Source organism: Numida meleagris, chromosome 2, assembly GCF_002078875.1.
Source record: "Numida meleagris isolate 19003 breed g44 Domestic line chromosome 2, NumMel1.0, whole genome shotgun sequence".
NCBI classification, from domain to species: domain Eukaryota; kingdom Metazoa; phylum Chordata; class Aves; order Galliformes; family Numididae; genus Numida; species Numida meleagris.
Window position 1 is genome coordinate 76,180,206 of NC_034410.1, and position 26,298 is coordinate 76,206,503.

Sequence of the window (26,298 nt, forward strand, 5' to 3'; positions counted from 1 at the left end):
ATAATGAATAATTATTGTCTAAAGTAGCAGACATCTAGGTTATCAGTCTTCTCTTATCAGCCCGGGCCATATTGTGAGTTCCCTGCCAGGCTTTTCTGATGACTCTAATTATTCACGTTATTTTTAGAGTTTCACCAGGCTGTTGAGGAGGATGTTTTCTGGATTCCAGTGAAAAGGCTTTAGTTTCTTTTCTTCAAAATATTTGTATTATGAATTCTTTCATGGTAGAGTGGAGAACTCCACTTGTAGTCATCATCATCAGCAAATCGTCATCATTCATCAGCAAATCCACAAAGGCACACTTTTGGAAGAATCAATGCACTAATCTAGCAGGAATTCTTAACCAAGATGGGGCCCTACACACAGATGAAGCTGCAGCAGTTAGCACAGAGAAACATTTTACCTCTGTAGGGAGGAGGACAGTATTGAAAGGACTAGATGATACTGAGGAAACTTGGTGCTGGAAGCAACTGTATCACAGACATAGTGAGCTGATCAGCAGGGGGATCAGCCTGTTGAATAGGAGCTCAGTATAGTAATACAAGTACAGTAAATTACTGGACATCCTTCCTATAAGATGCACCACTTTTGTCTCGAAGCATTTTCTTTTTTTTAATTATGATAGGCTCAGACAGCTTTTCCAGTGCTTGGAAAAGCCATTATAATGGCTCTCAGATCATTTCAATACAAATTACATACTTGTCATTCTTGATTTTGCAGTACGAGGTGCAAGGGCAGTTCCTTCTGAACTTTCCTCAAACACTTAAGTTATCTTCTGTTCACAGCATTTTAATGTTTTTTTACTTGTTTATTTATTTTTATGTCTTTATCTGCCTTACTTTTTTTTCTTTCTCTTTGAGCTTGACTAAGGTCACAGAGCAAGAGGAAATTAACCAGTTAATATCACCTAGCAAATTTTGAGTCTCTCTGATCTCTTGGTTCTATTGGTAGTTTAGTTTGCTCTGTCATCCTTGTTGCCCTGAGTTGGCTTTCATGTTGTAGTTTGTCTCCCCTTAAAATTTGGTATCTCTACAGAGTCTTAGCATCATAGTGTTGAACTGTGTCAGTACAATGCAAATTCTAGTTGAAATGGAAGTATATGATTGAAGTATTCTGGAGGTACTCATATAACACTGATTTCTGTGGCAGGAAAGTGAATCCATGCAAAATATCAAGTCTATTCAATTGCTAGTATTCCTTGGGTGGTTTTTTGTTTTGTTAGTTTTTTTCATTCTGTGGTGGACATGTCTTCCCTTCTAATTTGTTCTCCTGTGTTGGTGATTCACCGGAGAATATGAAAACCATATGCAATGCTAAAAGGAGTTAACTTGTTAAATGCTTCTAATTTTTTTCTTAAAAAAGATAAGTCTGGTCCCTATGAATTAATCTTTTTTTGTGTTTCAGCCTAATATACTTACTCTCTACAGACACGCAGCCCTAAAAAGGGTCTCCCATAATAACTGACAAACATAAGAAATAATTTACCAGAATGTTGTATTTTTCTTCTTAATTACCATGGCAAAAATAAAAAAGAAACTACTAATGAAAGTGGACGTAGAGATGCACTAGATGTCTTCAAAGTGCTATGTAGTACTTATGCCCTCTGAATTCAATTATCTGCAAAGACTATTCATGCACAGATTGTGGCTCCCATGTTTGTCTCTGATAATTTAGCTGCAATCTGATGCAACAATAATGATTTTTGTGTATTTGTTTCCTTATTCACTCTGAAGTGCACACTGTTCCCATAGGAGTCATTTCTCTGTACAGATTGAACCGTTACTTGATCATTGACACTGCCACTGATTTGTGGAGTAACAGGATGATTAAGTATATTGGCAGAGTGCCTCATTTACCAATAGGCGACAAACCCTTTGTCTCTTTTCTTTTTTATGATTTTTCATCTCTCTCTTTTCTACTTCACTGAGCTCATATTAGCAATTGACCTGCAAAGTGGAAATGCAGGGATGTTTCATGATGGCTTTAGGCAAACAAAAGAATCATGAGTATATGCAAGAGTGAATCAATTTTTCCATTCTCTGAGAGAATAAAATAGCAATTTTGAGGCATCTCAATTTGAGTGTTCCTGAAATACACAGAGCACAGCATAATTGCTTGCAGAGACTTGTCCTAATTGGCAGTTTAAGGAAAGAGACACGGGCAGTTCTTACCACTTGCAGAATGGAAAGTTCTCCGGAGACTGCTGAAACAATTAATAGGCATTTCTATCTTTCTGCCTAAGGTGCTTGACTTGAAACGCAGCTGAAATGATAGCAATTCGCAATGAGGAGCCTCTGAACTTTTCCGAAGCAGATGGCATTCTCACCACTCTTTTCCAGTTTCAGAAGAGTGCTGGGGGGAAAGAGGAATGTGCAGGGGAGAGGAGAGGTTTCATGCATACTTTTCTCTCGTTCACCTATTGTTTTATTTATGTGTGCATCTGTAAAACATTATATCTGGTTTTTTCCTCATGAAAACTTTGAAGTTGTATGATTGACTATTATCAGATGAATCAGTACGTTACAGATGCTAAAGACTTGCGTGTCACTTATTCTGAAAGGGAGGCGTACTTTTTTTTTTTCCATGCTGAGTTATTCCAGTGTCCATTGTATTCCTACAATGTCTTTTGTTCTCTCCAGGGTTAAAAAACCACATTTCTTAATTTATTTCATAACTGAGCTTGTTTCTTTTGGCCTTTTGGAATAGATGATGAAAATGCTACAACCAAGAAGTCTGTTGTAAGACTGGGTTTCAAAAAACAAGTGCTTGTGTTTTCCCTTGACGGCTAAATGAAAAATTGAAAGGAAAACTGTTCATGGAGGTTTTATTATGAAGGGTTTTGTAATACAGTGAATAATCAATAAAATCGTTTTAGATACTCTCTGGTATGGAGTAGATTTAAAAAAAAAAAAAACACCCACAAACAAACCACTCCTACTGATTCCCTGTGCAGTCCATATTGAATGCTCTACATCTGGGATGTACTTTTACTATGAGCAGCAACATCTCTCAATATAATGCTTGCTAGCTTGAGTTCCTCAACCGAACAGGCTCACTACATTATCAAAACAGTCTCACTGTGAACTTGAACTCTCATGCTGGAAGTCACCATGTAATCACAGCAGACGCAGTAGCAGTCTTCCCTGCAAGAGGCATAGAAAATACAGGGATGGGAGTTTTGAAGTGCTTTGTGTACGCCCAGCTGCAGGTGACAGCACATTTAATGGGCAGGTATATACGTGCTTATTAAAAATAGGAAACTCAAAAGAGTAGGGTTTTCAAAATGTATTTTATATTTAATACCCCATTAAAATCAAGTTATAGGAAAGAAATTATTTTTTTCAGCAGATATTTTAAATTAAAATCACTGATCCTTAAGAATTGGTTTTGTTTTGTATGCAGTGATCCCATACACTAGTTCTGCAGAAGACACCAGAGAAGCATATAGTACAATCAGTTAAGAATCCTGCTACTGTTTATCTTTCACCTTAGAGCTATTTTTCACTTTGCTGCAGTAAGTGATGGCACATTTACATTTCACACATATTATCCTATTGTGCCCAATGATGCTGAGAGCCCCACATCCCATTTACCTGACTAAAAAGCTTATTGCATCTATTATCGCTTTTGTCTACAGCAAAGTCCAGCCAGCTAGTTTTTGCTGTGCATCTTTACTACAGAGGTGAAATGTTAAAATAATATTCTCTGAATGCTGGTTTCTCTTCTTTTTTCCCAATTTCCCCTGAGTCATATAACCTGAAATGAATTTGTACTCCAAATATTGTAGGATTGCAGCCCTTGCCTCTCTGTTTCTACAGTTGTCATTGTAAAATGTGTTCTGACCTTTGCTACTGCAGGCACCTGTCTGTAATAGTGTAAACAGATGCTTGCTTTCTAAAGTGAGCACCTCAGCTGTGCTAAGTAGAGGCCATATGCATGATGGCAGTAAGTTGCTTTCCTTTTTCTAACAGTTATGCCATGGAATTTCTTTTTGCGCTTACTGTTTCTAGAGGAACGCCACTGTGATCTGACTATTCTATAAGGTGTGATATAACTGTTGGTTAAGAAAGCTTTGTCAAAAGACAAGGGAACTATGATCTGAAAATGTTAAGGCTTATCATCTTAGTTTCTAAAATATTTGAAGTATTTCAGAGTCCTAGGGATTCGAGAATTTTGCCTTTACCTTCCTAGCGTGAAGGCACAATAAGCATCCATGTCATAGCACCGAGGAGAGAGAGAAGCTCAGCAAATTCCTTCCAAGTACCAATTCAAGAAGCATGAATTTGGTCTGTATGAAAATTCAAGAGAAATGTTCAAACTATTGGAAGGAGTGTATGCCTAGTAGGTGGCTCGTTTAAAAGTAGGCTGTGCAAAATTGACCTGTGCATCCTGCAGGTGTTCAAACATCTCAAATTTGGCAATAACAATAGTTTTTTAAACCACAGTTTATTTTCTTGTTTGCATTTTTCCAGCTTCTGGAGCTAACAGTAGAATGAAGAAGGGGATAGTATAGTTAATCTTTCATACCTTCAGATGCTTGGAAATCCAAGTTGCACAGCTAAGAATGGACCTCCTGGTCAGGGCACACATTGTGTAGATCCTGTTCCTGAAGAGTTTCACTGACATGATAGTATTTAGAGCTCTTGGAGAAATTTCTTAGAAATAAGAACTCTGTTCATCATTTCTGCTGTTAAACAAAAAGGGTATTCATGGAAGTATGTGCTGCTTCACTTTAAGATAAAGACATGGACATGCCAGTATTGTCATCTAGGTGCTAGGTGGGAGATATCTATAGGTTTCTGTGCTATAATTAGCAGAGAAGCAGTATGTGCATGGCACAGACCCTCTCCTGCTTGGGTCAGCTGGTATGTGAATTACTAACTCCTGCTTGGGACCACTACAGGTGCCAAAATCAGATGCATAATTGTCTCATTTTTCATTCTGAACAAGTTGGCAATCCCAAGAGAAATTTTTAGAAAGCATTCTCATGTTTCTGTAATGATTTGATTTTATGATAATAAAGAAATTCTCAGACTTCTTGAACGTATCTTGTAGTGTATATGTTATATTTTTTTTGTTGTTTCATTGGTGAACAAACATCATTAAATGTTGTGCAGCAAATGCTGATGCAAAGCAAGTGGTCTGAAGACTTAGGCTGTAAAATGTGACCAGGTGTGCCAGGATTCAAGTCAATTCATCAACTAATTCTCTGCTGCCATGAAAAATTTAGTGCTGATTTTCAAATCAAGTGGTTGCTTAGCATTGTAAATGCAATTATTTCCTCTCTTTTGTGCTTCTGTTACTCCTTGCTCTGTAACCTCAGGTGCCTTACTGTCCTTAGTGGATTTCTCACTTTCTTCACTGCACTCTCCTATGTGTCTTTACAGTGGTCAGTGTATATCCGTGCTGCTGTCCGCAAAGAAAAAGGACTGCCAATCCTGGTAGAACTGCTTCGAATAGACAATGACCGGGTGGTATGTGCAGTTGCTACAGCTTTACGAAACATGGCCTTAGATGTCAGAAATAAGGAGTTAATAGGTACGTTCTTTCCCAACTACGTCTATTTTCTATGTTGGTTTTTTTCTTGCTTACAGCAGAATAAGCACAATCAAAGCAATTATTCTCACATTTCTAACATAATTTCTTTAGTTATTTCTCTAATGCTTTATATTCACATTTTATGTGACAGCTTAATGCTATATTGCAAGGAACTGTTAAATTAATTAAACATCATGCAACATTTTATGATTTGTCATGCTGTAATCTCCAGAAGAAAAATGATGGTTTTGTTCTACTTTAGCGCTTCATTCATAGGCTGACAGTAGCACTTGCGTCTTCCAGATCAGATACAACAGAGCAGCCACCTCTGATCCTCCGATTCTCTATTGAAAGTGATACTGGAGATTATGAAGTGTCAAATCATAGACTTAAAAGATGGAATTTACTGGACATATTAGTAGCTCCAGCAGCAGAGCTTGGAGATAATTAATTTTCAAATATGTGCAGATAAGGAAGAGAACAATAATATTACATAAATCATTGTTCTCTCTGAATTCTGATGGTATGGTAAGCAAAATTTTGGGGTTTACTGTTGTATTTTTTGTTGATTTTATGCTGGGTTTTTTTAGTTGTTTTGCTTATTGTTAGCTATAAGTCATCAAAATGCTATGAATCATTCAAACTTTGTTTTCGTGTTCTATCTTTAAAAAAATATCTGCTCTCTTGGTTTTGAATTACTTTAACAATCATGACAAGATTATTTCTACTTCCTCTGTACCTTAAGCACACATTGTTCTTCATTTTTGGTAGCTAGTTAATTTGTTATCATTACAGCATACTGTAATATTCTGCCTTTAATTACAGAATTCCACAAATAGATACTTTGATTATAATGCTTTATTATTTGTATTCAGTGCTTCATTAGAGCAGTGTGCTCTGTAGCTTGTTAAAGCAAGGCAATCACTCCCCTCACTTCTTATTATACAAAATAGCAAAAACTTCACGGACAACATGTTGTAAAGCAAACAGATGTAGAGATTGGTGAATAGTGTAAACCTGCTGGGGTTACCCAGGGGTTGAACTCAGGACTGATACTTTGCATGCAAGACCAACCTAATCATTCAGCTTTTGCTCATGTTGACAAAATTGACATGAAATTTGAGTTTGCTGTATTGTGTTCAGCTTTCAGGAAGCTGCTACAGGATGCTACACATGTGTTTAGTGGGTTTTTTTCCATTGTTTTCTAAGAATTTTTGAGTAGAAATTGCTGCTGAAGCAAGTGCACCACGCCATCTAATCTGGATGAATAACTGATTATGTTTTCATTTTGTCTCATGATCCAACCTCCACTTTCAGTCTTCAGCATGTCATAGTCTCTGCCATTCAGCATCTTAGTCCTGTTAATTGAAAGTTTTATTTCCTTCTCAGCTATGTAAATTTTATTAGGAATGTAAAGCTAAGCATGTAAAAATAGAGCTGTCTTTTAATGTGATATGCCATACAAAATGCTCATCAAATGATGGATAAGATTGCATAGCCTCCAAATTTTAATGTTTTATGTAGTTATCAGAGAACATGTGATATAAACAAAGACGAATTTTGAAAAGGTGGTAAAATTCTGTTGACAATAGACGTATTTATCTGTCAGCTGGTAATGAGCAGTGCTGCTTAAATGTAAATTATTCATGGGACGATTCTGGGAATTTGTACTTTATCACTCCAAAGCAAAGTACAGACATGCCAGGATGATAGGGAAGGCTTGACCATAATTCCTGAACCATTTTAGCTGTGATCTGTATATGTTCATTTCTTTGGCTTTTATCATTGAACTTCAAAGAAACAGTGATAATGATCATTATTTCTCTTGTTTATGATTTTTTTTTTATAGCTAGTAGGTCACATCATAGATCTCATTTTCTTAAATTATGAACATCTGCAGTTGTCAAGGATTCCAACTTGTCATAGACAGTTTATTTTTGTGAATATTAAAATTCAACATGTTCTGAGAGATCTTCTAAGAGGACTCAAAAGGGGCTTGTTGGTGTTCATGAGCATCGTTCTAAGTACAATCAGCATCCTGTTTATCTTGCCTCTTTGAAGTTTCAGTTGGTGCATCATATTCCTGCAATGACAAACTGCCTCACAAATTGACCTTTTCCCCTTCAGATAACTTTTCTTAAAGATGAATTGTCCATCTGTATACATAGTAAAGATTGCATAAGTAGAACTGCACTTTTTAAAATGTATCTCAGAAGTGCATTTTACAGCTTCCTTTTCAGTGATGCTGTTCTACCATTCCCAGCTGACAAATTTTTACTGAAATGTGCCCCAGAATGAGATATTTCTTTGCTGCTGCTGCCAAGAGTGGTAAATCAGTGCTGTGGCATTTGGCAAATATAGCAGAAAGCTTCCTAGAATACAGGCTCACCTGTATCAAACTACAAAGGAAATAAAAAGACCCTCATTTTGAAATGACCAGAAATTTCCATCTAGACTTTGTCAAATTTGCCAGTCTATTTGGGTTTTGTCACTGATCTATCAAGTGTTGTGTTTACGTTGATAAATTTTGGTGCCAGGCCTCTCAAAGTTTTTCTGAGCCATCACCATATAACATTTTCTTTAGTGAGATCTTCCTGGGTTTCATTTAGGGCATGCTCCTTGTCCTTGACCCTTTTTTTTTTTTCCTCCTTCATGCGTTCTTCATTGTGCCATGTGTGGCCTAGTTGGAGGCTGAAGTAGTGGGCAAATTCATCTTTCTCCTCACCAAAATTAAACCCGATTGAGACAAAGACATAGTAAACTTGACCTGTTTGTATTGATACTTGGTAATCCAGCGCTTGAATCTCCATCTGTGGACATACTGCCCAGTTGCATTCTGGGTTGCACGCAAGTCATATTCATTTTCTGCTTGCTTTTCAGGACCTTTGTCTTTACAAAATAGTACCCACTCTCTATCGTTTCCCAAAAGAACACCCATGGAAAGATTTATCAACATTGTCTCACTCCTGGCAGTGCCACAGCTGAGGGATGTAAAGCTGGACTTGAAAACAGTTGACAGCTGATATTGCTTGTTGTGCACTGTCAATACAAAGTGTTGTGCTTCAGGTCTTTCTGTCAGTTTGCTCTTATCCTGACAGTGGTTTCTAATGTTATTCTGAGTCATGGGTGGTTGAGAGAAATACTGTAGCACTGTTTCAAGAGCACCACTCACACATTTTCTGTGGCCTCTTGGGATGTATTTTTGTGGTTAAACAAAATATAATTTTGGAGACTTGGAAGTATTTTGGCCACTCATCCTTGAAAAAAATAGGAGGAAAATTGCACTAATGATTTTCAGTGACCTATTGGTATGTGCATAAAATACATTCTTATGTAATTCTTTGCTTACAATACATAGAGAAGCCGTGTGTCTATTCAGGGCTCCAGATTCAAGGCATTGAGGGGAGAGATTAAAGTGCAGCAATACTTAAGACATCCTTCTTGTGGATATTGCTGAAAAAGTGTGATTCAAATAAGTGAAGTTAATGGTAACATTTCAGGTTTTCACAAGGTTTTGAATTAAGCTCTGAAAGAGATTGTATAAAGGGGGAACATTTTGGAATAACCATTCCTGCTTTAAGGTGTCAATAATGAATCATTCTCAATTCACTACTCATCTGTTGGTAACGTAGTTTTGAGATAGCATATCCATTAAATTGTTGCTTAGCTTGTGTTATAGCCTGCTTAATCTTGCTAGGTGTCTAAATATTAGACTCTGTTATAGTTGACAGAGAGAGAAACTCCCAGAAAGTGATTTATCTAACATGATAAAGTGGATCTCACCCTGTATTACTGCCTAGCCACTGTTGAGAGATTTAAAAAAATGTTAGGGAATGCATAAATGGACACCGAGTGTATGTCTTACCATCTCATGGGCAACATAAATGTATTTGAGTGTTTGAAGTAGCTGGTGTTTGTTTCAAAGTTTTATTGCTAAACATGAGAAAGTTTGATTGGAATATCTGTCAGGTGTTCTCAACTCTAATGAATTGTTAGACTCGCTGAATAATTCAGGTTAGAAGGGATCTCAGGAGGTCATCTTGCCCAGCTTTGTACTCAAAGCAGGGTCAGATTTGTTATTGCAAACTGTGATATTGATTCACATTTGGAAAGATTTGCTTTCAGCAGGTAGGCAGAAAACGTGTCAAAAACAACTGTTTGCATTCTAACAGCAGTATGTTCTGGAGCATGAATAGCTACATGGGTTTCTCCGATCATAAAACATAGCCACGTTTTAATACCATAACTTTGTTTCAGTATTTCTAATAAATCCAAGTGCAAATGGTATTTATTTTTTTAACTGCAAGAACAAAAGCTATAAGAAATTCTAAGTAATAGTAATATAAGTTGTTAGAGAACACAGTGATGGATGGGGAAATGAATAAATCAAGTATGCAATTTTCATCCCACTTAGTGTCTACGCACTGTTTTCTCTCCTTTTTAAATGTGAGCACTTCTGAATTTGTCACACATAGATCTGCAAGGATCTGAGAGGCACTGATTTTTTAATTGAATTTTTAATCATCTTATAATGTTGTTTAGTTACTGAATTGTTAAACTGACAGAAATTCACAATGCATAAAATGCCAGAAGGCATTAATCTCAAATCATAGACATTTGTTCAGAAAAATTTGAAGAAAGAATATATGCTGCAATTTGTTTAATTTGTGTCAATTTTATTGCACTTCATTTTTGGTCTTTAGTAGTTGAGTTGTGCAAAACATTTATTACAATAAACACCAATTAGAAGAGGTTGTCATCAAGAAGTTGATTTAGGAAATGGAATATATGGTCGTACGTTAATAGCTCATGCTCTTTACTTTGTATCAGAGAAGAGAAAGATACTAGTTAAGGTGGTAAATATGTATGAAGTCCAGACACCCTGGTTTCTACTGCCGTATATTTAATTTGGCTGAGAATTGAAACTGATAGAAGTTTAAATGCTGAATATTTTTCAATTGCAGTATAAAAGCTTTGTGTCAAGGCGATTTTGTCTTTCCAGGTACCTTCAGCCACTTGTGCGTTGCCTTTTGCTCTGGTTTGTCTCAGCTGTATTTCTGACAATCAGATCTGTTGGTTACAGAGGCTAGAAAAGGTTTCCTTCCTCGTTCATTTCTAATTAAATAACATTCCTAAGTAAAGAGATTTAGGGAGAAAAACAGGGTTAGTAACTAAATTCTCACTTTCAAGATCAAATTCAAGATCATGTCTTCTTTACAACTCAGTCAGTGTGGATTTTGAGGGAACCATCAGTGTGGATTTTGTGAACCATCTAAAAATTCAGCAGTTAAGCTAGTCAGGTGGGCTTACTGCGTAAACAAAAGAAAATGGCGCTGCTAGGTGTTCATCCTCGTCATCTTTGTCACATGAAACCTTGGATCTTAGAGTGGAACTAGTCCTGTGGTGAGAACCTGGAGCGGTGGCCGAAGACTTGATGGTTATCTTTTGGGAGACTAGAGATTAGCATGTAGAATCTTACAAATTGATAATGCAGAATAAGCTGTATTGCTGCCCTTCAATTGGCTTACCAAACTTTGCAAGAGCAATTAGTGAAAAAGCACTGCAATTTTCTGTTGCCACTCAAAGCATCAGAAATGACTGAATACAGGCTCAAGTCTAATGTAGCAGAGAACGCCACTTCCAGAGATGGAGTATTCTTTGTAAAGCTGTAGTTTGTTCTCCATTAAAAAAAAAAAAAATCAGGGTGTTTCACAATACTAACCATAACCCAGCCACAGGCCAGCTTTTCCTCACAGTAGAATAAACTGTGAGAAAATGCCTACAAAATGCCTGCATTTCTATTTTAAACGCCAAAGTCTCAGGAAAGTCATCTGCAATTTTGCAACATGACGGCTCATCTAGATGGTACTGGCAACTTTAATTGAGACATATTATAGGTTTTGTAAGTCTCTACTGACATTCAGTATTATGTAAGATTAAATTCTGAGTGCAGGTCTTAAAAGTTGCAAATTCTTATGGAGATGGCCCAGAAAAGTCCAGACTCAGTGTGACTGACAAAAAAAAAAAAAAGAAAAACCAACCAAAATCAAAGAAACAGACAACAGAGGTACCTTTCCAGCTCATTGATGTGCACTTCACGCATAAGAAAATGCCCTGACCTGTACATTACATTTTGAGATGATAAACAATTTGTTTCTGTTCTTCTGTACAAAGTATAAACCAATTAAATATACAGGATACGCTTCTCACTCAGAAGATTGACATTTCAAACAATTCGGTATTAATTTTCATCTCTGTTTCGCAATGCTTATCCTCTGAAAATTCAGTTATGTTCTAAAAAGAGCATATAATTCAGTTGTATATTGCATAAAACCTAGAACAGTAGATATGCAAGTGTCATAAACTGCAAAAGTAATTTTAAAAGTACTTTTAAATCCCTGAGGAATTATCCTAAATCTGAAAAGCAATTTCAAAATCCCAACTTTTGTAACAGCCATACATTAACAGATCAGTGTACCAAAACAGATGTTTGCAGCCCATTCTGTATCAGCTTCAAATCATGAAACAGATCTTTTTTTTTCTATGTAAGATGCAAAATAACTTTTTCTCCTGAAATCCTTGTCAATTTAAGTCATTTTCAAATAATATAAATTACATTTATGGCATTTTTTACTAAAAGCACGTTTCTTTGAAGAAACCAGAACTCCTATGTTTCCCATGATATCTCAGTGAAGGAGAGTAGAACATGGCAAGTGAATTTTCATTTGATGGAGGAAACAAATCCTTCTTGTATGGGAAGACTGTAGGAATGGGTCTAGGGCACTGTAGTTTCAAAGGAGAAAACCCAGTCACCCTTCATAAAGGTGATACTGGGAGAGAACTCAAATTTGGGGGCTTAAAAGATTTACATGCCCCTGCACAAGACTAGGCTGACGTAACGTAGGCTAATACCAGAGTCAAATACCTGTGCATATGCAACAACAATGTTTGTTATCATCCATTAGTTAAATATTTGCACCATAAAATGTTTCATTTTCCCAGGGTAAATATACGGCAAGGATAAAAGAATCAGAGAGTAATTTTTCAAAGAATGGCTGATTAGGAAGCAGTACTAATGTCTGGATTCTTACAGCTAGCATTATATCCAAATTTCAGTGTAATTAAACTCAATTTTGTTTTTCTTTCCTATTCCTGACCATTAGGAGGTTACACAGCATTGATAGTCGTTAACAGTTGCTCCAGTCTATGAATAAGGTCACTGCATTTCTCTAATGGGTTGTCCCAAAATATGGGAAGCCCTAGTGTTAGATCAGTCTTAGACAGTTGTACAGAGGCAGCTCATACTAGTTGGTTTCTTCAGATGGCACCTTCAGATGCCAGTGTTTTACATACACAATAATTGTTCTGCATGGAGTACTTCGATGTAGGATTTGGCTCCTTGTAAAAACCAAGGCATACGCCAGTTGTTTACATCATTCAGATTTTTTAGCGTCAAAGACTTGTGTTTCAGGTGTTATCATTAAAACTTTGAGTATCCTTTTGATTACAGAAAAATAGCTTATAGTGGCAGCTTTTGCAAATGAATTCTTGCATTTAATCATGAATATATTACCTTTAGGTGTGTGTAGTATCTATAACATGTTGTCCTGCATAGCTAGAAGCACTATTAGCTTTCTGCTCATTTTAGGGGAGTTCTTCTGTTGAATAATGATTGAATAGACCTCATATTGAATCAGCTGGTACCTTCAAAAGCAACTTAAAAAAATTCCAAATTTGTTGTTTTATTCTTTTAACTGCTGGGATGGAGCAGCAGCATTTTGTAATGCAGTGATAAAATACTAAAAGGGTAACAAATTCTAATAAACCAATGTAAGTGAGGAAATAATCCACTTGTTGAGAGGCCTTATTGCCATAATTCTGTAAGGTAAGACTGTGTTTCAGATACTTAATAGCTCAATGGGCTTAATTAAACAAAAATAAAGAAATTTAGTTTTCCTCCTATGGAAAGCCTAGAGAACCCTTAGAGTCAGCTTCAAAGTCTCATAGATCTCTCCATGGCATCTTTATGAAATATTTGAAATCTGGTATTACTTATCCTCTATTATTATGTTTTTTTGTTTTCCTTTTGCTTCCTCTTGTGGCTGCAGTATGCAAGAGATTGTGCAAACGTGAAAAAGATTCACTGACTACCCTCTAGAGCTAACAAGTTTTTATGTATGTAATGTTTGATACTTAATAATGATAGATCAGACTTCAGCAAATGATCTAAGAAAGCATTTATGTTCATTACTGTTTAAACTCCTGCTTTTTCTGTAGAAATGTAATATGTGTGGTTGAAATAGAAAGATCAGGATAAGACAAAAGAATACAGCACTTTGTTAAAGCTTATGATTGATGGCATTTTTGTTGTTCAAGAAACCAAATAGTTGAATATTTTAGATATATTCTCTCCAATATTGCAGATTGAAGGCTGTGAACCAGCTTACCACAGAACTATCTCCAAAGAGACCGTTTTGAGTATTTTTTATAAATCGTGATGAATGTGTAAGGAAGTGATCACCAGTGAAATTCAAAATTTAGTTTTCTTTAAATGCAGCCTTACCTGCTGAGTAAATGCTAACAGTTTGGGTTAAATATATTAAGAAATTTGTGTGGATACCAATTGAAATTATTTGTGTAAGCAAACTCAGCTCTCAGTTATATTTCATGAAATTAAAAGTATTATAAAGTACTGTCTTTATATTGGTTGAAAGAATTGTAAACCTCCGAGATAAGTCTGACTCCATCTTCTTGGCACTATCCCATTGAGAATTTCCAGACAATAATAAGATCTCTCCTTCATCTTAAATCCCAGCAAATGCAGTTTTTGTATGTCATGTGTTCCAGCCCCTGGCTATCTTTGTGGTGCTCCACTGGATTTGCTTCAGTATTGTAGTGTTTTTCTTGGAGAGGGAGACCAAAACTGAATGTGTAAGCATAATCTGGATGGAGAATCATTGTGGCTAGACTCCACCTGATACAGCCTGGAACGTGGTCAGTCTTTGCTGCCAGGGCATATTGTGAACTCATGTTCAACTTGTCCACGAGCACCCCCAGGTTCTTAGTTTCTTTTGAAAGCCTTCTTTCTAACTAGCTGGGCTCCAACCTGTACAGTTCCATGTGATTATTTCAGCCCAAGGGCAGAACTTTACATTTGGCTTTGTAGAACACTGAGATTCCTGTGCAGTTTTTCAGCTGAGTAGCAGCCCTGCCCTCCATTGTTTAGACTGCTCTGGTATATTGTCTGGTCCTCTAAATATCTTGTTGTCCACAGTCTTTCTGAGAATGATTTCAATTCTGTCAGTCAGGTTGTTAATGAGTGTGTTAAATAGTATTTCCCCCATTATCAACACCCGTGGGATACTACCAATAACCACCTGCCAATTGAATTTTGCATTTCTGATCACCATTGCTTGAGGCCAGCAGTCAAACAAGTTTTCCACCCACCATATCATCCACTTATCTGGTTAAAGTCTCACAACTTTGGCTGTAAGGATGTTATAGTGAGTAGGCTGACATGTTTGTTACTTCAAGCCATGCAGAGTAAGCTGTAATTCCAAAATTAGAAATGGATAAACACAATTTAAGTGTGTTTAACCTCAGTGATATAATTGTGTATACTTAAGTTACTTCAGGACACTTGTCAAAAAATTTTGAACCACAATTTCAGTGGGACAGTATATGAGGACCATTGTCAGATCACCTTATTCCTATTGTGCAATCAAGGCCATAAAAGGATCATTGTCATTAAATGCACTTAGATACAGGAGATGTCTTCCTTTACAAGGGAGAGAACTACAGTAATAGTTCACAATGTGGATGTTTTAGTGAAGGACAGTACTTACTGACTTTAAAAGAGAAATATCATGGAACGTCTTTAACTTTGTCTTTGGAATTGGTTATTTTAAAATCAATATAAATGTAGTTTCCCTATTGTTCAGTAGTGATGCCTGTTATTAAATTATTCTTAGTAATCACATATAGACTCTGACTTGATCTCATATGTAATTAAGTTATGCAGCAACAACATGAATTTTAAATTGATGCAGATGGGTGCAAAAAATGGGTGGCTATAAAGCAGTGTGATCACACATATGTCCAAAGGTGTTTTCTTTCTCTTCTCTCCTTTATTTTCATTTTCTTCAACTTCAGCACTGTATAACATCTGCAAAATTATCCCCACATTAGATTGACATAGAATATCTTTAACTTAATCGTTACATAAATGAATAAATACTCATAGAATATAAATATGTGTTTGTATGTGTTTATATGTAGTTTTACCTGCACCAAAGAGGAAGGGACAATGTGTTGGGGGTTACACATGCATATAGAAAGGTATTCAATTCATTTAAAAAACGTATTATGGCACATAATTGCAACAACAATGAAGTCTTGTAACTGTCAGCTTAATCTTCTTCTCATGGAATCTAAAAGGAATTTTTCCATCATTCATGAGAAACAGGATTCAACTCACAGTAACAAAGCAGCATTATTAATGAGGAGCGAGTAGGCCTGAATGGGTGCTATTTATCATAACAATGTAAAGGTCTACTGTAAATCAGTGAGTTAAGTATGAGAGCAGGGAAAGTGAAAGTTCAGCTTGTTATCACTGTTAATAACATCTGTGTGGAATTTTTAAGTGCTTGATGGTGAATCAAGAACTCAATATCTATTTTCAGTCATGACAGACTCTAAGCAGACTATTTAAGGGGACTCCTGGTCACTTGAAAAATGGAGTTGGATGCCACATAAGTCATTTTTTTCCTTTGAAAATGTTGTGCTTTTCTCACTAAGCATATTTAATAGAAATAAATTCATACTGAACTATTATATAGAAGAGTTCTTTTTTTAATAATGGAATTTCTGTTCTCGCTCTAAAATTACAGGTTCTCGGTTGATTTGAGTTAGCATGTTTAGGAAATTACAGTTCTCTCATTTGAGACATGGTAACTCACCCTGAGGCAGTCGGCAGAAGATACCCTGCTCCTAGCCTCCCTCCAGCCTCTTATTAACATGTCACGTCTACACTCAGTTTACTTACATGAGTCAGCGCTACCTGACTCATTGTGAGTCAAAAAACTCACACGAGCAGCTGACAGGAGAGGCAGAAAACTCTTGACTTGGCCCCATATTGTTTGTGAAGCTCAAAATGGGGTCATAATCTGATACATTTTTGCACTTGCATGCTGGATGTCTGCCGACGCCCTGCAGGTTGCTTTATTTTGTTAGAATCCAAACGCTATGAATCCTACCACAGTATTACCGCACAAGTGTAAACCATTATGTTCCTGGAAAAATAATGCTTTGGTAATTCCTTCATGTTTTTATGAAAACAGATAAGCAGCATTCCTCAGCCAGACAAAAACAAACTGCTTTCGAATACAAAGATATCAGATAGGTTGGCAAGACTGCATGTATATTTTCCATATGTAGGTATTAAATCTTCAGGAGTTAAAGTGTTATCCTCTGTTGTACAGCACGGTACTGCAATGTCTAAATCAAGCCCCAAAGAAAAGGGCATGTCTCCTCTCTTGTGAGCTGCTAAGAATCTGAGATAGGGAGTACATCGTCAGCAGAGCCTTTGATACAGGGGTTCTAAGGATGGATTTTTGTGCATTATCCAATGCAGTTAAATCCATTCTTCTGCTTTGGGATTGAATATGTATGTGCCTTATACTGAAAAGCTCAGCCTCTTTGTGGGAAGACTGAAATTCATCTCATTCAGTTGGAGCCCTGTTTAAGCATCTTTCATTCTCAGGGACTTTTCTGATAAGCTACCCTGAGCTTACAGAAACTTCAAAGCTGAGGCAAAGTTATGGAAAAGAGAAAGAAAAAAGAACTACACCTTTAGTTAAAGCTTCAAACAAGGCAAAAATTGATTAAGCGTCAGAAATTAGCTTGGTTGTAACCCTTTCCGCATTGTTACAGAAATCAAATGTTGTCTCTTTATTCACTCTTATTTATTCTGAAATGTACTTTAAAACATAAAACATCAATAGCTGTTACCCTGACAGTATTAATAAGACTGCAATTAGAAGCCCTGTGGCTAGAGATTTGTTCAAGAGTTGCCACTGAAGTAAACAAAGATAATTAAATGGTTTTGAAGGTAAACACTAGAAAATCACATCTGGTAATTGGAGGAATTAATTTGTTCTCTGGGTTTGTTCAGTTATTTCTGAGCAGGAGAACCATTAAGTCTTAGACGGCTTCTTGAGATGGTCATTGGCCAGAGTTACCTTTGTTTCCCTAAGTGCAAATGAATAATCACACATTTTTGTCATTGCCAGGGACAATTAATGTACAGAAAGTGCCTAGAGAGCATCAGCTAAAAGTCATTCTAAAATGCAAGTCATTATTACAAATTGACAGAGTACTTGCAGGCAGAGCTGTACTAATCTGTAAACTATGACAACAAGAGCAACATGGAGTGTTCCTTAGTACCAGTCTGGGACATAGCCTGGATTAGATTGTAGAGAGATCCCATGGGAAAGCATCCGAGGGGTGCTGTTTACACACCAATCATGCTGCAAAGGGCGTCACTCTGAGTGTTGGCCTTTCCAAACGTGCATAACACTTGCAGGATATGTGAGTCACAGCAGGCACTCACCACATCTGGCAAGGGCAGTAAATGTCCTAGAAGCCAGGATGGCCCAGTCACCTCAAGACCGTGAGCAGAAAGAAAAGAATAGTCCCTCGATAACGAAGAGTAGTGGAAGGAAATAAGATGTATGTTCCTATGCTTCTCCTGATCATGAAGGAAAAGGAGCGGACAACACAGGCTGGATATCAGGAAAAGGTTCTCCGCTAAAGGGTGCTTGGGCACTAGAACAGGCTTCTCAGGGCAGTGGTCACAGCACCGAGCTTGCCAGAGTTCAAGCAGCATCTGGACAACATTCTCAGACATAGGGTTTGATTTTTGGATGGTCCTATGTAAAGCCAGGGGTTTGACTCAATGATCCTTATGGGTCCCTTCCAACTCAGGATATTCTATGATTCTGTGATAACACAGAGGGCAAGGAAAGAAGAATAGGGATCAAATGAACTGTGAGGTTTGAAAATGGAAGGATAACTGAGATTCAGAGACCTGCATCAGCTACTCAGATGGCTGAATCTGCCATGTCTCTCATCTCTCTTTCTTTTCCAGAAGGAATTCTTGTTTTCCTGTCTTCCAAGTACCATTAAGTTAAGTGGTTTATTCCTTTTCCAAGATGACATTGTATAATATTCCAACTAGTGTATTGCACTCATTCACTTGGCTTCCGAATAACTGATCAATTTTCTCCTTGAACTCTCCTTGCCTGCCCTCACCAGCTAATGTCTTCATGTCAGTCCCCGTGTTTTGCTCCTTATTTCTGTAACCCAAATTCTTCTTTCTCCCTTGATGCTGTGGTCATGTGTTATTTCATGTCTTTTCCACTGCTGCTCTCTCTGCGTATCTGCTAGCTAAGAACGTCTGCTTAGGTTGGATTCTTCTCAAGACTCCATCTACTGGAGGTAAGAGGCTACTCCATCTGGGAAGTATATTTCAAGGCCAGACAGGGAAGCTTGCAAGTGTAAATTCAGAAACCACAAAAAAAGTACAGCTGAATCATTTATTTAAGATCTTTTGATTTTTGGACACAATGCATGATTTTCTTTGTTCAAATTTTGTAAGTAGGCCACTTGAAAACCCCAGCCTGAGCTCACCATGGGGCCATATATTTGGGGTCTCTGGTTTTTATGTCTTCTCTTGATGATCTGCAGCCTCCAGTGGAAACCTTCTCTTCCATATTCTGTCATTGTGTCATTCATAAAGAGTAAGTAAAAATGATGCAACTTAAAATACCTTGTTTATAGATTGAAGAGGTATAGTTAGAGTAGCTGAATATGCTTCTGAAGCTATGATACCAGCAGTTAATTTACTCTGTCTTCCTAGCTGTTCTCCTTGCTCTCCTTTGTACTTAATCATCTTTGTCTGTATCTTTCCAGAAATTCACATTCAGACTGGCTGTGGTACTTCTCCAAAGGCTTTGGATATGGGAAAATGTTATCTATGTGTTCTGACAGTAGTAGCTGTTAGTACACTCCTGCATTGCTGTCTTTTTTCACAACAACCCATCTTGAAACTCTTGCCTGTCTGTCTTGTGATCCTCTCAGGCTTCCTGATCCTTTTCTGCAGATTTATGAGACAGTAGGTTATTCTTTGCTCTGTATATCTGCAGATAATCATCTCCTGTCTGTGTATAATATTCTCTATTTCCTTTTAATGAATTCAATCTTTCTGAATCAAGATAAATGAATTCTAAACTAGCCCTCAAACTTTTTTCCAGCCCCTGTTCTTGTCTCTGACACCATCCATACTATCAGCTGTGGTGTTGGATAGATATAGACCTGGATTACAGATTGTCTACAGAGCTTATTTCATGTATTTTTGACAGAATTAATTTGATATATGCTTCTTTTTCAACAACAAACAATTGTTAACTATTCTGAGTAGTAGAATCCAAACATTTTTCATCCCATTTGCAGCAATTACTGCTTTTAGTTGTCTTATGAGAATGTGATATGAGATTGCTCATGTAAGCTTTACTGATGTTAACACAAGTGAATCCACAGGCTGTCCTCCATGAGGCCTTCTGCTACAGGATATTATCTCTTATCTACGAAATGCACAAATATACTGTATTTCAGTGCTGTATTTACGTTTTTAAAGGTGCAAATATCAATGGTTTACAAAAATTAAAAGAAGAAACTCCTGAAACATTATTGTAAGGAACCTCATAGAATCACCAAGGTTGGAGAAGACCTCCAAGATCATCCAGTCCAACTGTCTGTCTACCAGCAATGTTTCCCCACTAAACTATGTCCCTTAGTACAACAACTAAATGCTTCTTGAACGCCTCCAGAGGTGGTGACTTCACCACCTCCCTGGGCAGCCTGTGCCAGTGCCTGACCACTCTTTCAGAGAAGAAATTTATCCTAACGTCCAACCTGATTCTCCCCTGGCGCAGCTTGAGGCTTTGAGCAAGACTAGACAGTCTCCAGGTGCCCCTTCTAACCTCAATTATTTTGTTTCTAGACATAATCATGAATTCTATTTGATAGTAATATAAACATTTGTTCATGTGTTTGAGTATCTAAACCAAATACTTCCATGAATTTACAAGAAGAGTGTTATTTGACTCAATCTCTGAAAGAAAAGATAATTCCAGGACAAAGAAAACTTGAACAAAAATGACAGATTTATCTACTTCACTTCGTTTTCAGAAGCAGATTTCATAGCTCAGAAGTGGGCCAGGTTCCAAGATATTCTCAGGGATGTTTACTTTTAATGTTTGAAATAAATATGTACTGAGAATGTATTACAAACATTTTTGAAGATAGGAATATATGCATCAATAAATCTGGAAGCAAAAAAAATCCAATATATTTGGTCAGAATGTGTTTTATATTAATGATTTTAAAAGATAATCATTTTAGCATAGTTTTACTGCTATTAATTTGATACAGCATTTCTGCAAATATTTTTGTATTGCTGATTATATTTGATAAGGAGCTCATATTTAAAGGAGTGTATAGCTGCATGGTATTGTGTTTACTCACTTTCACTCAAAAGCTGATAGTATTTTTACCATGGGTATGGACATATATTATGTCAGTTATAATTTTCTCATTCTTTTTTCACAAAGCTTTCATTTTTCTGAGTAGAACTTTTTAGAATAGTAAGGCTGTGATTTTTATGAGCCACTGATTTTAATGATACCATTTAAACAATGCCATTTAAATACAGTACAAAGGGAAGACCAGTGGCATTTGCTAGAGCATTGCATGAGATCTGTCACTGTCTTTCAGCTAATATAATTCATAGCCAAGATTTTTTATTGGGTGTTTCTGATAAGCCAAATAAACTGAAAACCAGCTTGTGTCACAGAAATACCATGGCTAGTGGGAGAAAATTCTTCAATTTTCTCACTGAAGACTGATGTTTTCTTGAGACATTGATAAATGTAGCCTTACCTCGCTGCTTCTGCTCAGCTTTATGAGAGCAAGACCATGCAAAAAAAAAGTGTGATTTACTTTTTGACAATTACAAATATGTCTTGTGGCAATTGATTTTCTCCTGTTACCAAATTATTTGTTATTGTGTTTTTGTATGGGTTTGAATTTAAGCTTTGTGATATTGAGGTCAGAGAATAGAATTTGGGATTGGAGTACAGGGTAGGGGTAGGAGTTATGAGTCAGCCTTGAGGTTAGTGGTCAGATTTAGGATAAGGGCCTAACAAGTATGATTTCACTATCACTTTCATGACTACATTGCCATTCTTCCAATTGCCAAGAAAAATCTAAAGAAATCCATGAGCCAGCCATGATTCCCAGGAACAAAAAAGGCCAGCAGCCTCCTGGGCTGCATTAGGAGCAGTGTTACCAGCAGGCTGAGGGAGCTGATCCTTCTCCTCAACACTGCTGATGCACACCTGGAGTGCTGGGTCCAGGTCTGGACTCCCCAGTGCAAGAGGGACATGGATGTGCTGGAGAAGCCCAGCAAAGGGCCACAAAGATGACTAAGGGCCTGGAATCTCTGTCCTATGAGGAGAGAGGAAAGGCTGAGAGCTGGGACTGGTGAAGAAGAGGTTGAGAGGGATCTGATCAATGTACATCTGATGGGAGGGTGTGAAGTGGGCAAAGACAGACTCTGTTGTGATGTCCAGTGACCAGACAAGTGATGAGTACAGCTTGAAATACAGAAAATTCCATCTGAAAATGAGAAAATACCAACTTGACTGTGCTGAGGGGTCTCAACCTGAGTAGAGAATTTAGACTAGGTAGCCTCCACAAAGCCTGTCAACCTTTAAGCGTTCTGTGATTCTGTGGTTTGTACAGAAATGATCTGCATGGAGTTTTGTTTCATTTTTCTACCAGAAGTGTCAGTGTCCACCATCAAGTACGGCTGAGCTAAGCACCTAGTTCATGCATGGCCGCACCTCTGTTTTATAGACTCAGTGCTCTGGGGAGCAGGAGCAGAGATAGATTGTTTTTTCCAAATAAGGAACTTCGTTGTTTAATTAATCAGTGAATGATCCAGATAGTTTATGACTTCGATTTTGTTCGAGGTACAGGCTCTGAATTTCATTTTCCTCTCAAAATCTTGAGAAATCTTTAGCAGTCCCAAAGAAGATCAAAAATGCTCCTGGTCCAAGTTGCAGATTTTGTAATATAAGGCAGTAATTCAGCTCTGTGTACTAGAAGAGTGTGTAATGGTGGCATTCAGAGTTCACTCACAGTTTGATATAAAAATAAATTGCTTCATGACTAACTCCTCTTAGGAGAAAGGTTCCAGGATCTCTTAGACTGTGTGTTACTCAGGATGCTCTTAAAGTGATATGTTTTAAACATTATTTGTATTTCATAAGTCAGAATTATTCTAGCAAATAATCAGAGTGCTAATTTTAATTAGAAGAAAATGCATATGATTAGCATGAGTATATGCAAAGTCATATATTTGCGTGCAAAATTTTTGAAGGTGACACTGGTGGAGTGTTGCTCTCACAGAGGGAACATTATATTATGCAACTTTAATTCGTCATTTTCAGTGGAGCAGTCTATCAAGAAATAGCTTACCTTTGGGAATGTTGCCCCCTGAATCTCCTGTGGTCAGGAGGTCTGTACTGTATCTGACCTCTCACCTGTTCTGTTTGACATGTCTTTTTCTGCTGTGTTTTTCTATTTGTTGTTACTGTCTAGACTTTTCTGTCTCCTCAAGGATGAACTCCCATCCTTCCCCTGCAATGCAGAGTGTAGTTTACATTCAGCCATGTGTCACTGAAGTGGTGAGGCTGCTGAGTACAGGTACAACTTCCACTCTGATTGCGCCCTGGTCCTTCAGATCCTGAACATTTTAGGATAAGGCATGCGGAGCCAGGAAGCCAGCTGGGGAGGAGACAACTACTTTTGGCAGACTTGCCCAACTGCCCCCCTTTCTTAGAAGTAACAGAGATTAGCCACAGCTGGGGATAAAATAATATAAAGGAACTAAGTGATTGTGGGCTTTGCCTTTAGCAGATAACCATATAACTTAATCTCCAAGAATGCTCAGATCTAAGCTATGGCCTCTCTGGCTCTTGCCCTGTGGGCAGTTGCATCCTCATGGAGGTAGGAGAAGGGAATTCAGTGAGGACCGAGACCTGAGAACCCTCAGGGTTTTCAAATGAATGTGTGTTATTCATGTGAAGGTGAGCAGCTGTAACTCAGATTGAAAGAGCAATAATTTAATGACGCTGACCAGGCTTAACTGGATATTGGTATGTGTTCTTGGTATTGTTATTTCACCACCATACATAGATTAATTATCATAACTGCTCCATATAGAATTTTTACTGTGATTAGTTAAGAAGTGTATGAACATAACAGTAATTAAGGAATATATGGACATTACAGTATGACCTGGAGTGGTGTTGGTATTTATTAGAATAACTGTTTTCAAAAGACACTATCACTTTACAAAAAATTACATTTACTGAGCTAATACATACTAATCTATGCATTTTATTTAATTTTTAAAAACAATGTATCATGAAGCTTCATTTTGCTTTTCTTTCTCTTAATATACATCTCTTAACAGCAGAATTTTTGTACATCATTGTGATGTTGTCATAACTGCATATAAAGGCATGGAAAAGTAATCTGTCTTTCAGATGATATGATGGGACAGATTGATTCATTAGTTCCTGGTAGTATTCTAGAACAAGTGAAAAAGAAGCAAAAGTAATAGCAAATGAATAACTGTTGCTGTTATGGGGACAGCTGAAACAGAATAAAATCTCTAGGTAGAATTCATCTTGGTTACATCAGTCTCCTGTTAGAATCATTTTCTGTTTTGAATACTGAAGTAGAAAAGAGAAGCTACTTCTTTATGAATCCAGTTAAATAACTTCTGACATTGGTAGACAGGCTCATTAATTTCAGTGGGAGTTGTATCAGGACATAGATCTTGAAGTCTAAACTTATTTTTCCAAAAATAGATTACATTCTTATTTCTTCATTATGACCTAACTTAAAGTCCCTTGAAACAGACTATTAACAAAATATTATCCTATCTCACAAAATAATACAGATAAAACCGAAATTCCACTCAACGCTCACATGGCACTTTTCAAAGCACTTTAGAAATACTGATTAAACATAACATTAATTAAATGACTACATTTTTTTTTCAAATTCAACCTTCCAAAAGCTGTATTCTCAGCAGGGAGCAGGGAAGAGGATAGCAAGGGGCTAAAACCAGCTCAAGTAATCAGAAAACTTGGCCTGCAGGAATTAACTGAGGAATCACTTCCATTTGCAGATCTTTTTCAAGTTGTGCAGTGGAAAGATGAGAAGATGACAGTGCAGTCTAAACAAGAGAAATAAATCTGTTGGTGTGTTAAAGAGCTGATTAATTATTTATGTTCGCGTGACTTAGGTCAAAAGGTTGGCAAACAGTTCCTTTCTTAGCCTTTTCCAGTTTGCATGCCTGACAAGAAGTGTGAACAAAAGGAATTTTATAAGATTACTTGAGTGCTTGTCTACATGGACTCCATTAATTCTGGATATAAAACCCAAGCATACGAGATGAAATTCCTTGGACTGTTCTTGGGATCAGTGAAGTCTGGTTCTGTCATTTTTGTTCTCAGCCAGCTTGTAAAGCTAAGACTGGAAGGAAGATGGCCAAAGCTTCCATGCAAATCCTTTATTTGTGCAAACAACGAAAAAAAAAAAACAGCAATATCTATAGGTTTGTAACAGTTTACCTTAAAAACTGCTGCTTCCTCTGCTATTGAAGGTGGCAAAAGCTTCTTGGTGGAAATTTTTCTCTTCCTATGGACCCAGTAGTTGTTTGATGTATGAGGCAAGCATGTAACTACTTAGGTCAAGCTAAACTGAATGGAACTGACTCATTTTTGTAGTCCCCGTATGGATGAGACAGTCAAAAAATTACCCTGCAAATCTTCCCAAATTTGTCTTCGGAAATCAGGATGCAAGTCAAGGAACGCACCCTGAGCTGAGCTGCCTGAGTATGTTGGTTTGTTTGCTGACTGTGTGACCTCTCTAGCACAAGGGAGTGGAGAGACAGACTGCTTCGCTGTTATATAAATTGATATTCTAAATAGAAACCATTCTTTATGCTGGGTTAGAGATGCAGTTAAGGAATAGAAAATCTCTTTGGACAAGGAACTCATAAATCCATTTTTGTTACAGTTCTGTCTGTTCTGCTCCAACATCTACTCCCACAAAGGCAATGTAGCTTCTCCAGAAATCCACTTTTCTGTGGCAGCCTGTATCCCACCAGAGGATCGTATTTGGGTGCTGTTAACTCAGATAAAAGAGATAGAAATGTAATGGCTGCTCTCTAGTTTTGGCATTATCTTTGATGGAACCAGCTGAAGTGCCTCTGCATGCACGGTGTAGACACAGATCTAGACTTTAAAGACCATATTGGGTCAGGTATGCTGTATGAATTAGTAGTCGGTATCTGACTTGCTAAAGAGCATTGGAAATTCTTTAATCTCCAGATCTCAAGACAAATTCCAATGAAAGACCTGCAAATCTGCAGTCTTATTGTGCAAGAGAAATGGAGAATATGAAGGTCTTCCATTGACAGAAGAGTAAAATCAATATTAGGAGTAACAATAGATTAAAGGATAGCTGTCAAACATGGATTTGTGATGTACATGAGGGACAACACAGAAGTACAAGAGCAATAGCCTTTAAACAGACTGTTATTTTCAAGTCTAAAATCTG

At 37.2% G+C, this 26,298-nt stretch overlaps 1 protein-coding gene across 14 annotated transcripts in view; it reads left to right on the top strand.

The window, feature by feature from the left end:
- The window catches only part of CTNND2 (catenin delta 2), a 629,078-nt gene that overhangs the window by 555,958 nt on the left and 46,822 nt on the right, over positions 1 to 26,298 (top strand). For all 14 annotated transcript variants that reach the window (XR_002434978.1, XM_021386174.1, XM_021386172.1 and 11 more), the window contains one exon: positions 5,388 to 5,538. Coding sequence is in view for 13 of the 14 variants with exons in the window: in XM_021386174.1 (XP_021241849.1) it covers positions 5,388 to 5,538 (151 nt within the window). In the remaining variant the exon portion in view is untranslated. The remainder of the gene's footprint in view (positions 1 to 5,387; positions 5,539 to 26,298) is intronic.